Source organism: Durio zibethinus, chromosome 11 (genome assembly GCF_047325235.1).
Source record: "Durio zibethinus cultivar Kanyao isolate XHJ-2024 chromosome 11, ASM4732523v1, whole genome shotgun sequence".
Taxonomy (NCBI): domain Eukaryota; kingdom Viridiplantae; phylum Streptophyta; class Magnoliopsida; order Malvales; family Malvaceae; genus Durio; species Durio zibethinus.
In genome coordinates this window covers 16392466-16407015 of record NC_143172.1, presented here as the reverse complement: position 1 = coordinate 16407015, position 14550 = coordinate 16392466, and the positions used below count along the sequence as shown (strand labels likewise).

At 32.0% G+C, this 14550-nt stretch overlaps 2 protein-coding genes across 3 annotated transcripts; one reads left to right on the top strand and one right to left on the bottom strand.

Moving 5' to 3' along the window:
• Nucleotides 1-6: 6 nt before the first annotated feature.
• LOC111289262 (putative glycosyltransferase STELLO2) lies at nt 7-4462 on the bottom strand. Of its 2 annotated transcripts, none has more exons than XM_022880152.2 (3): nt 2245-4462; nt 1085-1211; nt 7-708 (listed from the first exon to the last, which is right to left on the bottom strand). In XM_022880152.2, the coding sequence occupies exons 1-3, from the start codon at nt 3942-3944 to the stop codon at nt 235-237; spliced, it is 2301 nt and encodes a 766-aa protein (XP_022735887.2). In that variant the 5' UTR covers nt 3945-4462; the 3' UTR covers nt 7-234. The 2 variants fall into 2 exon arrangements, with proteins under 2 accessions (XP_022735887.2, XP_022735888.2); XM_022880153.2 differs by having other exon boundaries at nt 2267-4424.
• A 1638-nt stretch (nt 4463-6100) lies between these two features.
• Nucleotides 6101-8271, top strand: LOC111290207 (uncharacterized). The gene is made up of 2 exons (XM_089768793.1): nt 6101-6460; nt 7155-8271. Exons 1-2 carry the CDS (start codon nt 6317-6319, stop codon nt 7431-7433), a joined length of 423 nt encoding a protein of 140 aa, XP_089624919.1. The 5' UTR covers nt 6101-6316; the 3' UTR covers nt 7434-8271.
• The last annotated feature ends 6279 nt before the right edge of the window (nt 8272-14550 follow it).

The window sequence follows — 14550 nt, the reverse complement described above, 5'->3', positions numbered from 1 at the left end:
TGAACATTTGGCACAAGATGAACGCATTTTCTCTTTGGAGGGGATCTCCAGTCAGTAAATGAATGATACAAAGGTAAATCTACGAGAAGTTACAAAAAGAACACCCCTTCCCCCCGAAAAAATTAAGGAAAAAAAATAAAAAACAGTATTTGTTATTACAGTTACAAAAGTTGTACACGTTTCTTTCCTTCTCTCTACTGCAGTTCTTTTGTGCATCCAACGAATCTGGCACCTTCAAACTAACTCCATTAGAAGAGGATCACCTTCACTCATTATTCTGATTAGTTTTATGAATTCCTGTTCACTTGACACCTTCCATGGATGCACCGCAGGTGCTTGTGCAGAATAATGTGTTGAAGAAGAATTAGTAGAAGGTAGGTCCTGCTTATACACCATTGTACTAAGCACTGAATCAAAATTCTGAGGCAAATCCATAGACAAAAAGAACATGGGTATGGCAACTTTTTGATGGACTTCTATATGGCCAACCAGATTAACAAGATCAACAAAATCCGAAACAAAGCGCCGAGGAATGTAGAATATCTCAGAACTGCAAATCGTGAGGCTCTTGTCACTCCTCACAGCTTCTTTATAATTCACTTGGAAGTGAACTGGCATTGTACTAACAACTTCCTTTACCATATCCGCTTGCTTTGAATACCAATCTGAATTTCCACTGGTTGATGCAGTAGTCCAAGACATGGATACCTAAATCCCATCAAATGAAGAAGAAAAATAAGAGCAGTGACTTAGTATTTACTCATAATAAACAATTGCCAAGTTTTAGGAACAAAATGCAACAAATTTTCTGAGATTATACATTTATAATGTTATTATATGCATAAACATTTATAAAAATTCAAATTGTTTCCTTCAAATAAATGGCAAAAGATAATATATTGAAAAAACATATAAACAAATGATTAATCATTACAATCATTATAAATGGTTAAAAAAGACATAAAAAAGCCAAAGTCCCATAAATGGATGATAATCATTAATGACAACTAGTTTTTAACTATTTGAAATAACATATCAAGAATCAGAGAAACAAATGCTAAGATAGAAGGCAAAGCTTAGGTACCTTATCTGCAATCCATAGTTTACTCTTGTCTGCTTGTAGTAGATTCCAGTAATTAATAATGGTATCATCTTCAAGGAATAAAATGCCGTCTGCACTAGAAAATCGATCAAATATCTTGGGGAGTTGCCTATAAAATATGTTAAGATATAATTAGTAAAAATTAATGATAATCTGTACGAGTAAAATTCTCATTTAACATGACTACAGGATGACTCAGTATTAGCAAAACAGGCATGAACTTAAATAACAGCTATAGTTTCCATGATTATCAACCATAAATTGACCATTTAACAACAATTTGATGCCTTTAGGAAGACTTAATTCAGAAGAATAGAACACAACAACTTAATTGACTTATCACCAAACCTAACCTACAAGTTGATAATGTAGGACAAGAAAAAGACAATTATGGTTGTATTTATAATAGTAAAACTCCATTTGCAGTATAAGATAACTTCTTCAAGGAGATTGTTAATTGTTTACATAACTAATTCATTCAGAAAATAACATATATGGGTAAGAGCTTTTTCCTCTTAGGCTTTGTTTGGTAGGGAGGATGAAAACAATGATGAGAAAAATTCTTAATCCAATGGTTATGCTATAAAATAAGGAAGTAGTTACGAATCTTAGGCCTTTTATTGAAAATGAGAAGTTTTCCACTTAATCCTTCCAACTAGGCAAAGCTTCACTGAAGGGAGAAGAGGCCTAGGTATGATATAGCAAGGAAAAGCAGAATAGTACTTCGAATGGAACAGAGATGTGGCTTGACAAGAAAGGAATGGATTGTCGAGGATGATGGACAAAATCAGAAAAGAGGGCCATTTTTGGACTTTAGAATGTCTGATGATACTGTCTGGAATCAGAAAGAATAGTTATGAGGTAGCAAATCCCAGTTTTAAATACTATTCTCTATCTACTTTATGCAAGGACTCTTTAAAGTACAACTTCCATTCCCTAAGGCTAAAAAAGATGCCTAAAGGAAAAGCATTCAGGTAAACCAGAATATCGCTTTATCCTCCCAAAAAAAAAAAAAAAATCAAAAGAGAAGAAAGTAAAACAAATTCAAAAATCAAAATTCTAAGAAAGATGCACCATAGACATAAATTGATAAATTAAAAGTATCACGTCAAGGGTAAGAAATCATTCTTCTGGCAACTTACTTGTAAATTTGATCTAACTGACCTTGTTCAACAGCATGATCAGAATTCTTCTGTGCAGACAAAATAACCACAGTTTTAAATATCCGCCCATAAAGCAATCTCCACTCCAAGGCAGTATGCTCCACAGGACCATTGCAGAACATGATAAGCACGACATTTCCAAAATTCTTCCTCCAACGAATCAAATTACCAATCTCAGAACTAACCGTTCCTGTTTCCTCTACCGCGAGATGAATAGATGGCAATTTCTGAGGGATAAAGTCTTTTCGATCCCCATGACTAATAATTGCCCTTGGTCGGTCCAGTTCCAATGACATCAACCTTGGCTGCTGATAACCTACAGCAAGCAAGTCTTGAAGCCAAGCAGCAGTAAACTTGAGGTCCTGCTCGGTCCAAAATCCCTCCTCTGCCATAACATAACTCAAGTCCAATATCTTCTCAAACAACCTATGCTTATTTGATCTCCACAATACCAAGAATTTGATCAAACGACCTACATTCACATGAAGATCCTTCTCCTCTGAAAAGTGGTATGCCTCAATTCTGTCATACCGATGAACTGTAGGTGGATACACAGCAACATAACCACCAATCTCCCACAAAAGCCTCTGACCCCAATAACCCCTCAATACGTCTGAAGCCATTGTACTAACAGAAACAGGGAGCATCAACGCCCAAAATGCAGATGAATGGTATATCGTATTAAAGGAATTCAATGGCACCATCATACCTTGTGGCAATGCCACTTTTGGTGCATGCTCATCAAACCTAATATCAAAGGCTTCCAAACCCGACTTCCTGGTAAAATAAAACACCGAATCAACATCGGGTAACCCGTTTGAAATCCCTTGCTGTATAAACTGTTTCCCACCAAAAACCTCAGTATAAAACTCTTCATGTCCAATTTCAACCACATTTTCTAACGGTAATCCCCTAGGCCAAACTGACCGTTGCCCGAAATGAATATAAGGGTTGACTACAGTCCTATTAGGATTATCATGACTATACTGCAAAATAACCTCTTGCCTAGCTCCTTCGCCTACTAATTCTACATCAAAATGCTTCCCCAAAGCATTATCGATTACTTCGCCTCGGTCATCAGCATCAAAGATCTTTTTAGCACCATGTTGAATCGCAAACAAATAACCAACACTTTTTCTAACATAAGAATCATATGGCAAATGATCCACGACACGAAAACCCAAATTAGCTTGCATATCTAAAGACAAAAAGATCGCACCTTTTAAGCTCCAATCTCTGGGAGTCCTTGAGTTCCCAATTGCCAAAACTTGCCACCCGTTAATCTTCACCATCTTTTTCAACGCTTCAGACGGGTAACTCGAAACAGAGACAACGATCCATTGCTCTGATCTGAAATTAGCATACAGTGACGTTTTATCAGCAATGGGTTTGATTGAATTCCAGTTGATTTGAGGGAAAGAGATAGAATCCATGGCGCGCTGGGTTTGCGATTGGAGGCAAAGGAGGGAAGCCGTGTCGGTGGAGGTGTAGAGGAAGAAAACGGCAGCGACGGTGGCGATTAGAACAAAGATTGTGATGATTCTGTAGAAATTGTCGCATACCCATGTGGAGAAATCGAGGTTTTTGGGTTCAGCGAATCTGTTTGGTTTAAGTGTAGGGAGAGTTCTGATCTGGTGAGGTTTTGGAGATTTCGGAACTGCACGGTCTTGTACCAACATTTGATCTTTGGCCTAGATCCTTCGAAGCTAAATTCTTGCTAGATCTTCAGTTTTGCTCATCACTCCCAGCTTGACTCATAGCTTGACTCTATATATTTTCTTCTTCTTCTTTTTTTCTATCTTAAAAACGGAGCCAATTGCTAGCTTCAAATGTTTAAATCTTTTTTTTCTTTTTCTGTTTTCTGTTCTGTAAAAGACTATAAGAAACAGAAAGACGGACGCGTGGCTACCTACAAGTACAAGCGAAGGGAGGGGTGGTTCCGGAGACTTCAGTGTAAATGTAACGCAACTGCTAGTAGTCTGGACTTTGGTGGTCGTTGTCCTGTCTTCTTCTTGAAATATTTTAAAGTTTATTTTCCTTTTTATTCTCGTGCATTTGAGCTAAGCTTAATTTAATCCCGGAAAGGTTAGCCTGCCTGAGTGAGCCAAGTGCCAACCCTTGGGGGCTTACCCATTTGCCTTCGAAACATGACTGCCGACTGGTTTCAACTCTCGAGTTTGATAAAAGCACTTTCTTAACTGCGATGGCAACGTGTGAAGCAACTTCCATTTTTCTTTGTGGTAGCTTGCAGCAATTTTTTTGGTTTTTAGGCATTTGGTATCATAATTTTAAATGTAATATAAAAATAATATAATTTAAAATTTTAATAATAATTATATAAATTTAATAAAAATATAAAATATATTTCACATATTAATATAAAATTTTTTATATTTTATGTATATATTTATTGTAAAATAAAATAATATAAATATAAAAATTATCAAATTTATTTATAAATTTGGCAGGATAGTGGATGGGTTGAACTTGAGAGGTACATGTTTCTTAGCACATAGGAGGCATTATAAGATGTCGGCATTCTACTAAATGCCAACAAGTTTTCAGCTAGTAGTACTAAAGTTTGGTATAGTTTCTATATCTTGCAAAAGTAGCAAGCATCTTAAAATTTATCCACTTTTTTGTACCATTAGTCTTATTAAATATTACCTTTGGTAATTATCCCACTCAAAATGTCACTCTTCAATTTTTTTTTTTTATATTTTATACTAGTATCAAAACTTTTTAAAAATAGAAACAGCTTCTGCTATATTAATAAAATATTAAAATTTTAATTTTAATAATAAATTTTAATTTTTGACGACCATAATTATAAAAAATAAAACTACTTAAAAAATAAAACTCACTAAATAAACACCTTAACACATTTTTTTAATTTGTCGGAGTATAAAAAATATTACATGCTTTTCTTGATTTTGCAACAATTTAGTATTGAGTTAGCTAAAGAATGAGATTTGGCATGGATGCGATCAATGCTAACTTTAATTTGAGGATAATGAAAGCTGCTAATGAGTCTGATGACGATTGGTATTTCTTTTCCTTTCTCTAATTTTTGGTTAATGAGAGATATTGTGTAAGTTTTATATTAGGAGAGATTAGAGTTAGCAAAGTCAATGAAAATTTTAAACTCAAAATTAAATTTAATAATTTAATAATTCAAATTCAAAATAATATCTAAAAATTATTTCAAATTTAAATTAATTTAATTTTAAATCTCAAATAATTCAAAAGTCAACGCCGAAACATCAAAACTTAAAAAGACCATATTTTTTTCCTCAAAATGATCGATTCAAAATGAGTCATCACAAATGCTGTCCCATATGTTCAATTGCCACCTCTAAAGCGATTAAGACTGCCCTTTGCTTGTTTAATTGGGCTGACGGGGTTAACTCAACTGGACCCATCATAATATCAATTAAGCGTAGGTCCGAACCTAAAAAAAGTTAACTGCAACCAATTTTGGGCTCACTTGCTGGACTGCAAAACAGCTCTATAGTCTGTTTAAATAGTTGTAAGTTGTAACCGGATTTGATCTTTTTTTTTTCTTTTTCAATTTATATAACCCTTGCTTAAGAAGGTTCACGACGAGATGTGATTTTTTTTTTTTTTTTGAGAAAATGACGAGCTGTGAGTTAAATTATAAAGACAACCCAAGGACACTCGAATCAATTTGCCAGGTATGGCATGCCTTCTCTAAACTTATTAATTGCCACATGTCAGATTAATCCTTTCTCCCTCATGACAGAAACGACTCGGGCATCAAAACGGTCAGTTTTTTACTGTCGAGAGAAATTAAAGAAAAAATCAAACATTTAAACAAGCCCCGCCAAATTTCAAACATGGCTTCCTTTCCATCTCCTCTCGAACGAGCCGTGGCTTCAACTCTTCTCCTTCTCTCCACCAAGTACATTCAACATAAATTACTAAAAAGAGCTCAATCGCTTTTCAAATTTTAGTTCGCTGTTCTTATGTTCTTCTGATTTTGGTAAGGTTGATCAGTTGCTGTGATGGCGAGAGGAAAGGAAAACCCAGCATGAGCGACGAGAGGTTGAGCTTGATGTTGTCGACTGAATCTAAATCCTGCACTTCCTCTCTCACCACTGATCAGTTGTCATCTCGAAAGCAAAAGCTAAGAATCATCCCTGCTGTGGCTCGCTGCCATGAAATCAAGCTCAAGGTTTGCCTTGCCTTTCTCTGTATCTCCTCCTTTACCTTTATTTTTTAGTTTCTGTTTGTTTTTCTTGAACTTCTTCAAGTGTTTATCTTCTTCAACCAAACTGTTCTCAGTGATTTCTTCCGTTGCTTTTAACACTTGCAGCTGATTTTTCTTTTCTCTAAGTCCTAGTAAACACTCTGTTTGGAACTGTGTTTGGCTGATATTTAGTGGACTATTTAGCGGCTATTTCCTACATCTAATAGCACAATGATTAATTAATTAGCTTGATTTTAGTGGGAAGATCATTCATTTTAAGTTAATAATTCAAAATTCAACGAAGTGAGATCGCCGACTTCTCTGAATTCTTTTAAATTCAAAACTAGCTCGAGCTGATCTAGTTTCTTCATTGTTTAATTCTAGCTAGCTTCACAGCAATTTATTATTTTGAATTTTCTCTCTGTGTTTGCTTCTGAGCATCGAAGCAAGCCTTGTAGATTATTCCCTTTATGATATTTTGCTTGCATTAATATTTAATTTAATTTTCATTATGTGCCTTTGATTTAAGTTTTCTCTCTTATTGGATTTTGGACTTTCAAAGTTCGATTCAAATATCTCCTATTGGATCGAAATATCTCCACATTCAGTTCAAGTTTCTTCGATATTTTTCAACTTTCATTTTCAATTTTGGAGTCTAAATTCTTTGAAACTTTCGCAGGTGGTGAAGAAGAGGTGCTCAAAGATCTATCGGAGCTCCAATAACTGGAAAATCCCATCCTTCAACTCATTAATCTCATCCAATATAGCCACGGCTGAGACGTCGTGCTTGTCGAGCAGCTCCAGCGGCATCTCATGCGCGCGAAGCAAACGTAAAACAACCAAAGCCGAGAAAATGAAGGCAGCCGAGAAAATGAAGGCGCAGCAGCCTCCGCTCGACTCGCATGCGGTGCCGAGCCGAAGCCATTTTGAAATTGCTCTCTGGCGGTTGCTTCTCTGAGGTGAACATTCGTCGAGTGCTAGGGTGACAGTCCTGACACTAGCAGAGCCCTTGCAATGTACTCTCTCTCTTCGTTGCTACGTGTCACTTGAATAATTTATCAACGTGGTTTTTTGTATGTTCGTTCAGTGCACATAAAATCATTGTGGTTGATGGTTGTGTACATCTCAGCCGTTGGATGTAGAAATTTCTTCAAGATCCGACGGTTTGAAATGAATCAAGCCACTCGGTAGATTAGCGTTTGTTTTATCGAAATCTGGCTGGTCAAATGATCAACTTGACAAAACCTTTTCCGTTGACCAAGAATATTTTATAAAACTTTGACTAACACAGGTAGGGGATGATGCTAATATAAAATGATTGTTGCAAGTTGTTAAAGCAGGAAGAACCGAAGAGATCAGGACTACGAGAGCCAAAAGGCCCTTATATTTACACGGTAATTAATTTTAATGCTAGTTTTAATTGATTTTTTTTCATTTGATTTAAATTAAGAAATGTAAGTACATTTATGTTATTCTTAGTTTTTTTTTTTTTTATATTTATTTACTTAGTCAACAAAGTTAATTATCAAAATCATCATATTAGATCATGTTCGAATGTCATGTCACCACAAAAGAGAATTGATAGCTAGACTCTTCGTCATAAATGAATGGGCTTGCCCTCACTAAAGAAAGGCTCAATAAGCAATCCTACTAATGCCCCATCAAAACGTTATTTCAAGACAATGCCATTTAGCTTCCAACTTACTTAAGACCATTAAGACCATTAAACACCACCTTGCGCATGCCTTAGACCATTACATGCTACCTACACATGCTTAGGACTATTAAATGGCATCTCATGCATGATTGGGACCATTAAATGTAACTTGTAGTTATTCACATTGCTTTTCCTAGACTCTCACGTAAATTTACCATCAATTGTTAATGTGTTAATCATATCACCATCTTTCCTCGCTAAATTTCCTCTCATAAATAAGGTATGAAGAGGTTCAGGTACATAAGACCAACGGGGTAAAACTAAGACTAAGAGTAAGACCATCTAGCATTCCTCTTATTTAAAGCTTTCCCCATTTTCATTCTTCAAACCTAATAAACTTTTTGACTTAAGCGTTGGAATGTGTCCCAAAGAACCAATTCTAGCACCTGTTGATCGTGCTTTCTTACTGTAGGTTCAAGTACCATCTTATCTAGCTTCCACATAAGCTTCATCCACCGTATATCCTAAAAACAACATCAACACTCTTATTGTACAATAATTAAGCTAACTCTATTACCATATATATATATATGTGTGTGTGTGTGTGTGTGTGTGTTTGATTTATGCAACACAAAGGTTAGTTATTATATGAATATAAGTACGTAAAATTTATATATAACTAAATGCAACTGATTTATGTTCCTTTATATATTTAAAATTATCAAAATTTAAATTTTGATTATTAAAATTAAAAATTTAACATTTTATCTAGTGTGCATGAAAATAGAGTCATCTTTTATAATTTTCAAATTTAGGTAAACATAATTTTTTATTAATTATTATTATTTGCAAAAATCATGTACTAATTATTTGTTTTAGGAAGTACTGTTTTATGTATATAGGTTATGTCTGGCACACAAAATTATAATAGGATAAGATAAGATGATATTATGAATAAGATTAGATTAAATAATATCATCTTATTTTATGTTTGATGTATACAAGGATTAAGATAAGATACTTTATTTATTTACCAAAATTATCCTTCTTGAAAGTTTATACAATTTAATTATTGATGTGATTTTTAAAGGTATAATTAGACGTGTAAGTTTAATTCTATGGATTAAAAATAATCATCTCCACTTAAGGATGATTAAATAATCTTATGCCAAGAGAATGTTAATTTTCCTTGCAATCCATATCTCTCTTTTTATATACAAATCAAACATAATATAAGATGATTATCATCATATTCTATCAATAATCATATGCATCAAATATGATGATAGTGTATGAAAATTGGTTTCTAATGTGATACATGTTGTTTGTTGCAGATAACATGAAAGTAAGCTTTTACTACTAGGACATGGGGATTAAAAAGGCCAGGTGAGGTGTAGATTAGTCAATATTCCATAGCTGCTTGGCAAATTTTGGTCTAATGGATAGCTAAAAATTGAAAAACTATAAAATGGAGAACAACACAAAAAATGACCAATTGATATATGAACTAGTAATGGATGCCCGGGTTCGCCTATGCTATTATATTGATTTTCAATATTTTATTGTATTAATATTTGATTGAGTTAGAAGTTAGAGTAATATATACAATTAATATGAAGTTATAATTTAATACAAAGTTAACATTGTAACTACACATAGTTGTTAAACATAAAATAGTTGGCATTGCTTTTAAAATAGTTGGCAAAAAAAAAAAATAACTGTAAAACTAAGTAGAAAATGTTAGTTGTTAAACATAAACCGTAATCAAACGTTTAGTACTTGATAGCTACAAATAATTATCGAAAAGTTTATTCGTAGATGGGATAAATAATTATTTTAAATATATTGTGTGCTATCATAGCAAATAAACAATACTCACCAATTTTTAGGTGGTTTTAGGTGACAATTTTTTTTCATCCTCCTGAGAATGATTTGTTTATGGCATTGTAATATATGATCCAAGATTTGTTTTCTTCAAAAACCAATAGAGTGATAAAAGAATGATTGTCTAGCTTATGTTGCTTGGAATATGATGTAGAAATTATATGATGAAAAATTGTTAGTAGAAATCTTGAATGTATGTTTTATTATATTATATGGTAATAATTTATGCATAATTGTTTATCAAGATGGGGTAATGACTGATATTTGTGCTGGTCATCAAGCAATGAAAAGCAAAAGTATCACGATAATCATCATTTTGATATTTTACTTAGTGAGATTGAGTATTGTAAGGTGAGTCACAAAATATAATAAGTACAATTTAAGTGGATTGAAATCAAATATAATGCATGTGAAATGACAAATTTACCTTGTTCTTGTTGAAGTACATTTGTTGTTATACTAATGGATGATTCAAGGTGCAAGAATGCTTCAAAAGTGTTAGCATTATTATATGTAAAAGTTAAAATGTTTTGATGTGCAAGATGATGTGCATTAACAAATTTGTGCCATCCATTTTGGAAGCATAATTGCCTATTAATTTTTGTCAATTCTATTTTGAATGGATTTGGCAGAAAACCCTTTATATGCACAATTGTTGGAGTTTAAACTATTGATATGGATTGTTAAGTAAAGTCTTATGAAAGTTTCTGTAATTATAAATGGTTTTGATATGGAAATGAAAAACTAAAATAGACATTAAAAATTTGTTATATGTAAATAAAAAAAAAAGATATAAGAAAGGTATCCAAAAACTTGACTTTCTTCACCAATTTTTTTAATTAAAATAAAAAGAAAAGAAAGCAAAAGTTTTTTCTTCTAATTTTTTATTTTTTCTATGCTATCTATTTCTATTTTTTTTCAAACTCTATCTTCAGTCTAGCTTATGTTCTAACACTAGTTTTCTTCTTATCTATTTTTGACCTCTATAGATCTCAAGACATGGTTGTAAGTGAGTATAAATAACAATAATAGATATGGGTTTAGGGTTCAAAAATTACCTATATGATAGTATAAATAAACTGATTCTCTATGATAATATAAATAACCTGGTTCAAAATGAGAGATTAGGAAGATATGTTCAAAGACTAACTAATTGCTGATAGATTGCTTAGTAGTAACAAAATGATTTGTAATAGCATAATTCAATAGATTGGGAAAAAGTAAATCTATATTAAAATAAAGAAAAAATCTAAATGAAATATAAAAAGGGAATACAAAAGAATTGATCGTTTACAATTCAAAGAAATTGGGTTGTGTTGGAAAGATTTTTACCATGAAATCTTGAATAGTATCTTTATAAGTCAAATGCTTTATGAATTATGATGATTGCTGGAGATTTCTAGCTTGTCTATTATGAGAAGAGTAGTGAGTAGCCATGGTTTTTTTTTTTTATTATTGATTTTAATAGGGAAATTTGGTAGGGTTTGTGGCTTGTAGAGTTTGTTATTTGGTTTGGGGTGTTCATGGATAAAACTTGTTAAATATTATTAGGTTAGGTTATTTTTGGATTTGAGTTTTGTCATGAATGGGTTTACCAACGTAGTTAAAGACCATTTTTATTTTCAAAATCTTAATCTAACACAGCCCATGGTTTGAGTTAAATGAAAAAATTGGGTATATTGGTTTAATAGAGGTTGTGGTTTAAGTTGATTGAGGAAGCTAGTTGTATTTGTTAGATAAGGAATTTTTTTATTTTTAGGCTGGATATGTTACTGATTGAATATCAACTACGGGTTATTGTATCTATGTAGGGAAATTTGGATACTTGATGAAGTAAGAAGCAATCTATGATGGTTAGAAGTAATGCAAAAGCTAAGTTTAGAGCTATGTCTCATGACATATGTGAGAGAATTTGACTAAAAAGGTTGCTAGGGAAGTTAAAGGTCTCTGTAAAAGAATACATGATATTCTATAACAACAAAGTTGGCATAAGTATAGCAAAGAATTTTGTTCATCATGATAAAACTAAATATATGGAGATTGATCATCACTTCATCAAAGAGAAGATAGATGATGGAATTGTTAGATTAGTTTATACTCTCACATGCCTTCAAATTGCAGACATACTCGCTAAAGCTCTCTCTCAAAACAACTTTGAGAATCTAAAGTCCAAACTGGGCATAATTGACATTTATCACTCAGCTTGAAGGGGAATGTGAAAATTTAATTTTCATTATTACTTGATAAGTTGACTTTATCTATTTTATTTAAGTCTCTTATTTTTAGAATAAGGAGTGATTTGGGTAATTACATCAAATCCATTAGATATTTTTCTATTATATGTAGAAAGTAAATTTCTCCATTGATTAACTATTTTAATGCATGAGAATCTTGAGTTTTAAGGGTGAGAATATTCAGTCTTTAGCCTATATATTTTCATGCAATTCTAGTATTGTAATAAGAAAAATATAGAAGAATAAAATAGTTTTATTCTAGAGATTTCTTGAAGATGCTACTCAAATGATAAGAACTATCTACTATCATTACATAAGGCTTTGGATATAAAAAGCTCAACAAATAGAAAAAGAGATGAGAAGGAAATAGAGTGTAGAATTGTACAGGCAAAGTCATATTAAATCATTAAGGCGAAAGCAATGACATTTATCATACAATATTCATTTAAGTAATCCATTAATAACCATGCAAAAAGATATGCAAGAATCTCAGCTTTATGAAAGTTGATAGCATGGGGACAAATGAAGTTTATCTTAACATATGTCTTTCGACTTTGTAATTCGTGTTATCGTGTCATATAAAATATTGTATTCATATTGTATTTTAGACAAAAATCATGTGTCATAATTCGTGTAGACAAAAAAATATAAAATATAATTTTTTAATTTTATTAAACATATTTATAGTTTTTCTAAAATTTTAAATTGTATTATCTCCGTGTCCTTTATTCATATTATTTTTATATCATGTAATTGTGTCATATTTCAAATTGCCAGGTCTGTATGCCTTAGGAGTAGAAAACATTGTATCAGGCTTGTACCATAAATTTTGAAGGATGACTTTTTCAACAAAACTAGAAATTTGACCTATTCCAAAGTTTAATCATATGAAAAGTTAAAAAAAACTTTAAAGAGAAAATGATCATAATAAAATCAAATTGAAAGACTCATCAAACCTTCTCTTGTGTATTTTTAATAGAAGTGTCTATTAGTATAAAGACATTACATGTAGGTAGATGTAGCTTTTTGTTAGAAGCTGAGGACATCCATCCATGCAGTCAAAGGATCCATTAAGAACCTTTTTTAAGTAGAATCAAACGACTAGTTAACTAATAGAAAAAGGAAATTATTATATAGATCTAGATCTAATTAACATATCATCAGCAAGATTTGACTACAAACCTAAATTGTTAAGCAGCTAATTTTCTTAATGGAATATGAATTCCATACCATTGCTAAACCTTGTCAATCAGTCCCTCATATTTCTTTGACTCCCAGAAGATTCTGTTAAAAAGAGGGCTTATCATAAATAAACTATTTAATGGCAGGCCATAACTATCTCTTAAACTAATAAAATGTGAAACCATTTTCTATAAGTAAGAAAAAAAAAGAGTTTTAAACACTACTAAAAAGCTTACGAATAGCTTCTAGAAATTGTTTTATAATGAGATGATAAGATTAATCGCAACTTTATTTAAGGGAGCTCTAATGACTTAAGGCAAATATATTTGATAACTTGACAGCCCATTTATTTGGTTAGTAACATACACAATATAATTCAAACAAACACAAAAAAGAAATTTTGAATGCCAATGTTTGAGTCAAGCCTCAAACTATAGAGCATGAACATTTGTGAAAATTTATAAGCAATTACAAAAAAAAGGCCAAAAAAGTCAATTAGATGTATACTTGCATTAATATGACAGTAAAAAGGGTTGAAATTTTGCTAATGCAACAAGTGAATGCTTCATATCTTCTAATTTAAATTCAAACACATACTTGACATTCTTAGGAAAAATCTCCTTTAGTATCATTTTTATGGTGTCTGGATTGAAATTCATAGGCAATGATGACCCTAAAAGCCAATTTTTTGGAAAATATATCTAAAAATCACTTTCTAATGAATCAGTGTTAAACTAGTAAAGTTCTAACATAATATCATCAATATTTAAGGAAATATTAAACTAATTGAATAAACAATATATAAATGATGGCGATTTGATATAAAATGACAATCTAAAGCAAGTCTAAAAAGTCAAAGCATAATTAATAGCTGGTTAAATGATCGGTAATTCTTCTTAAGAACGCTTTAAAATCTAAAAGGAATCTAATGAAGAACTAAATAAGCTCGTAAGTGATCTACTAAAAGAGCTTGAAGAAGATGCTTTTGAAACAATCTTTCAGCATCAAGTTTTATAGATGCACTAAATGAAATAAATAGTATAGAATCTCAGGAGCACCCTTTATATAGCATCCTTCTTATTTGGTCCCTAATTGCTTCTAGATCAATCACAAATCAC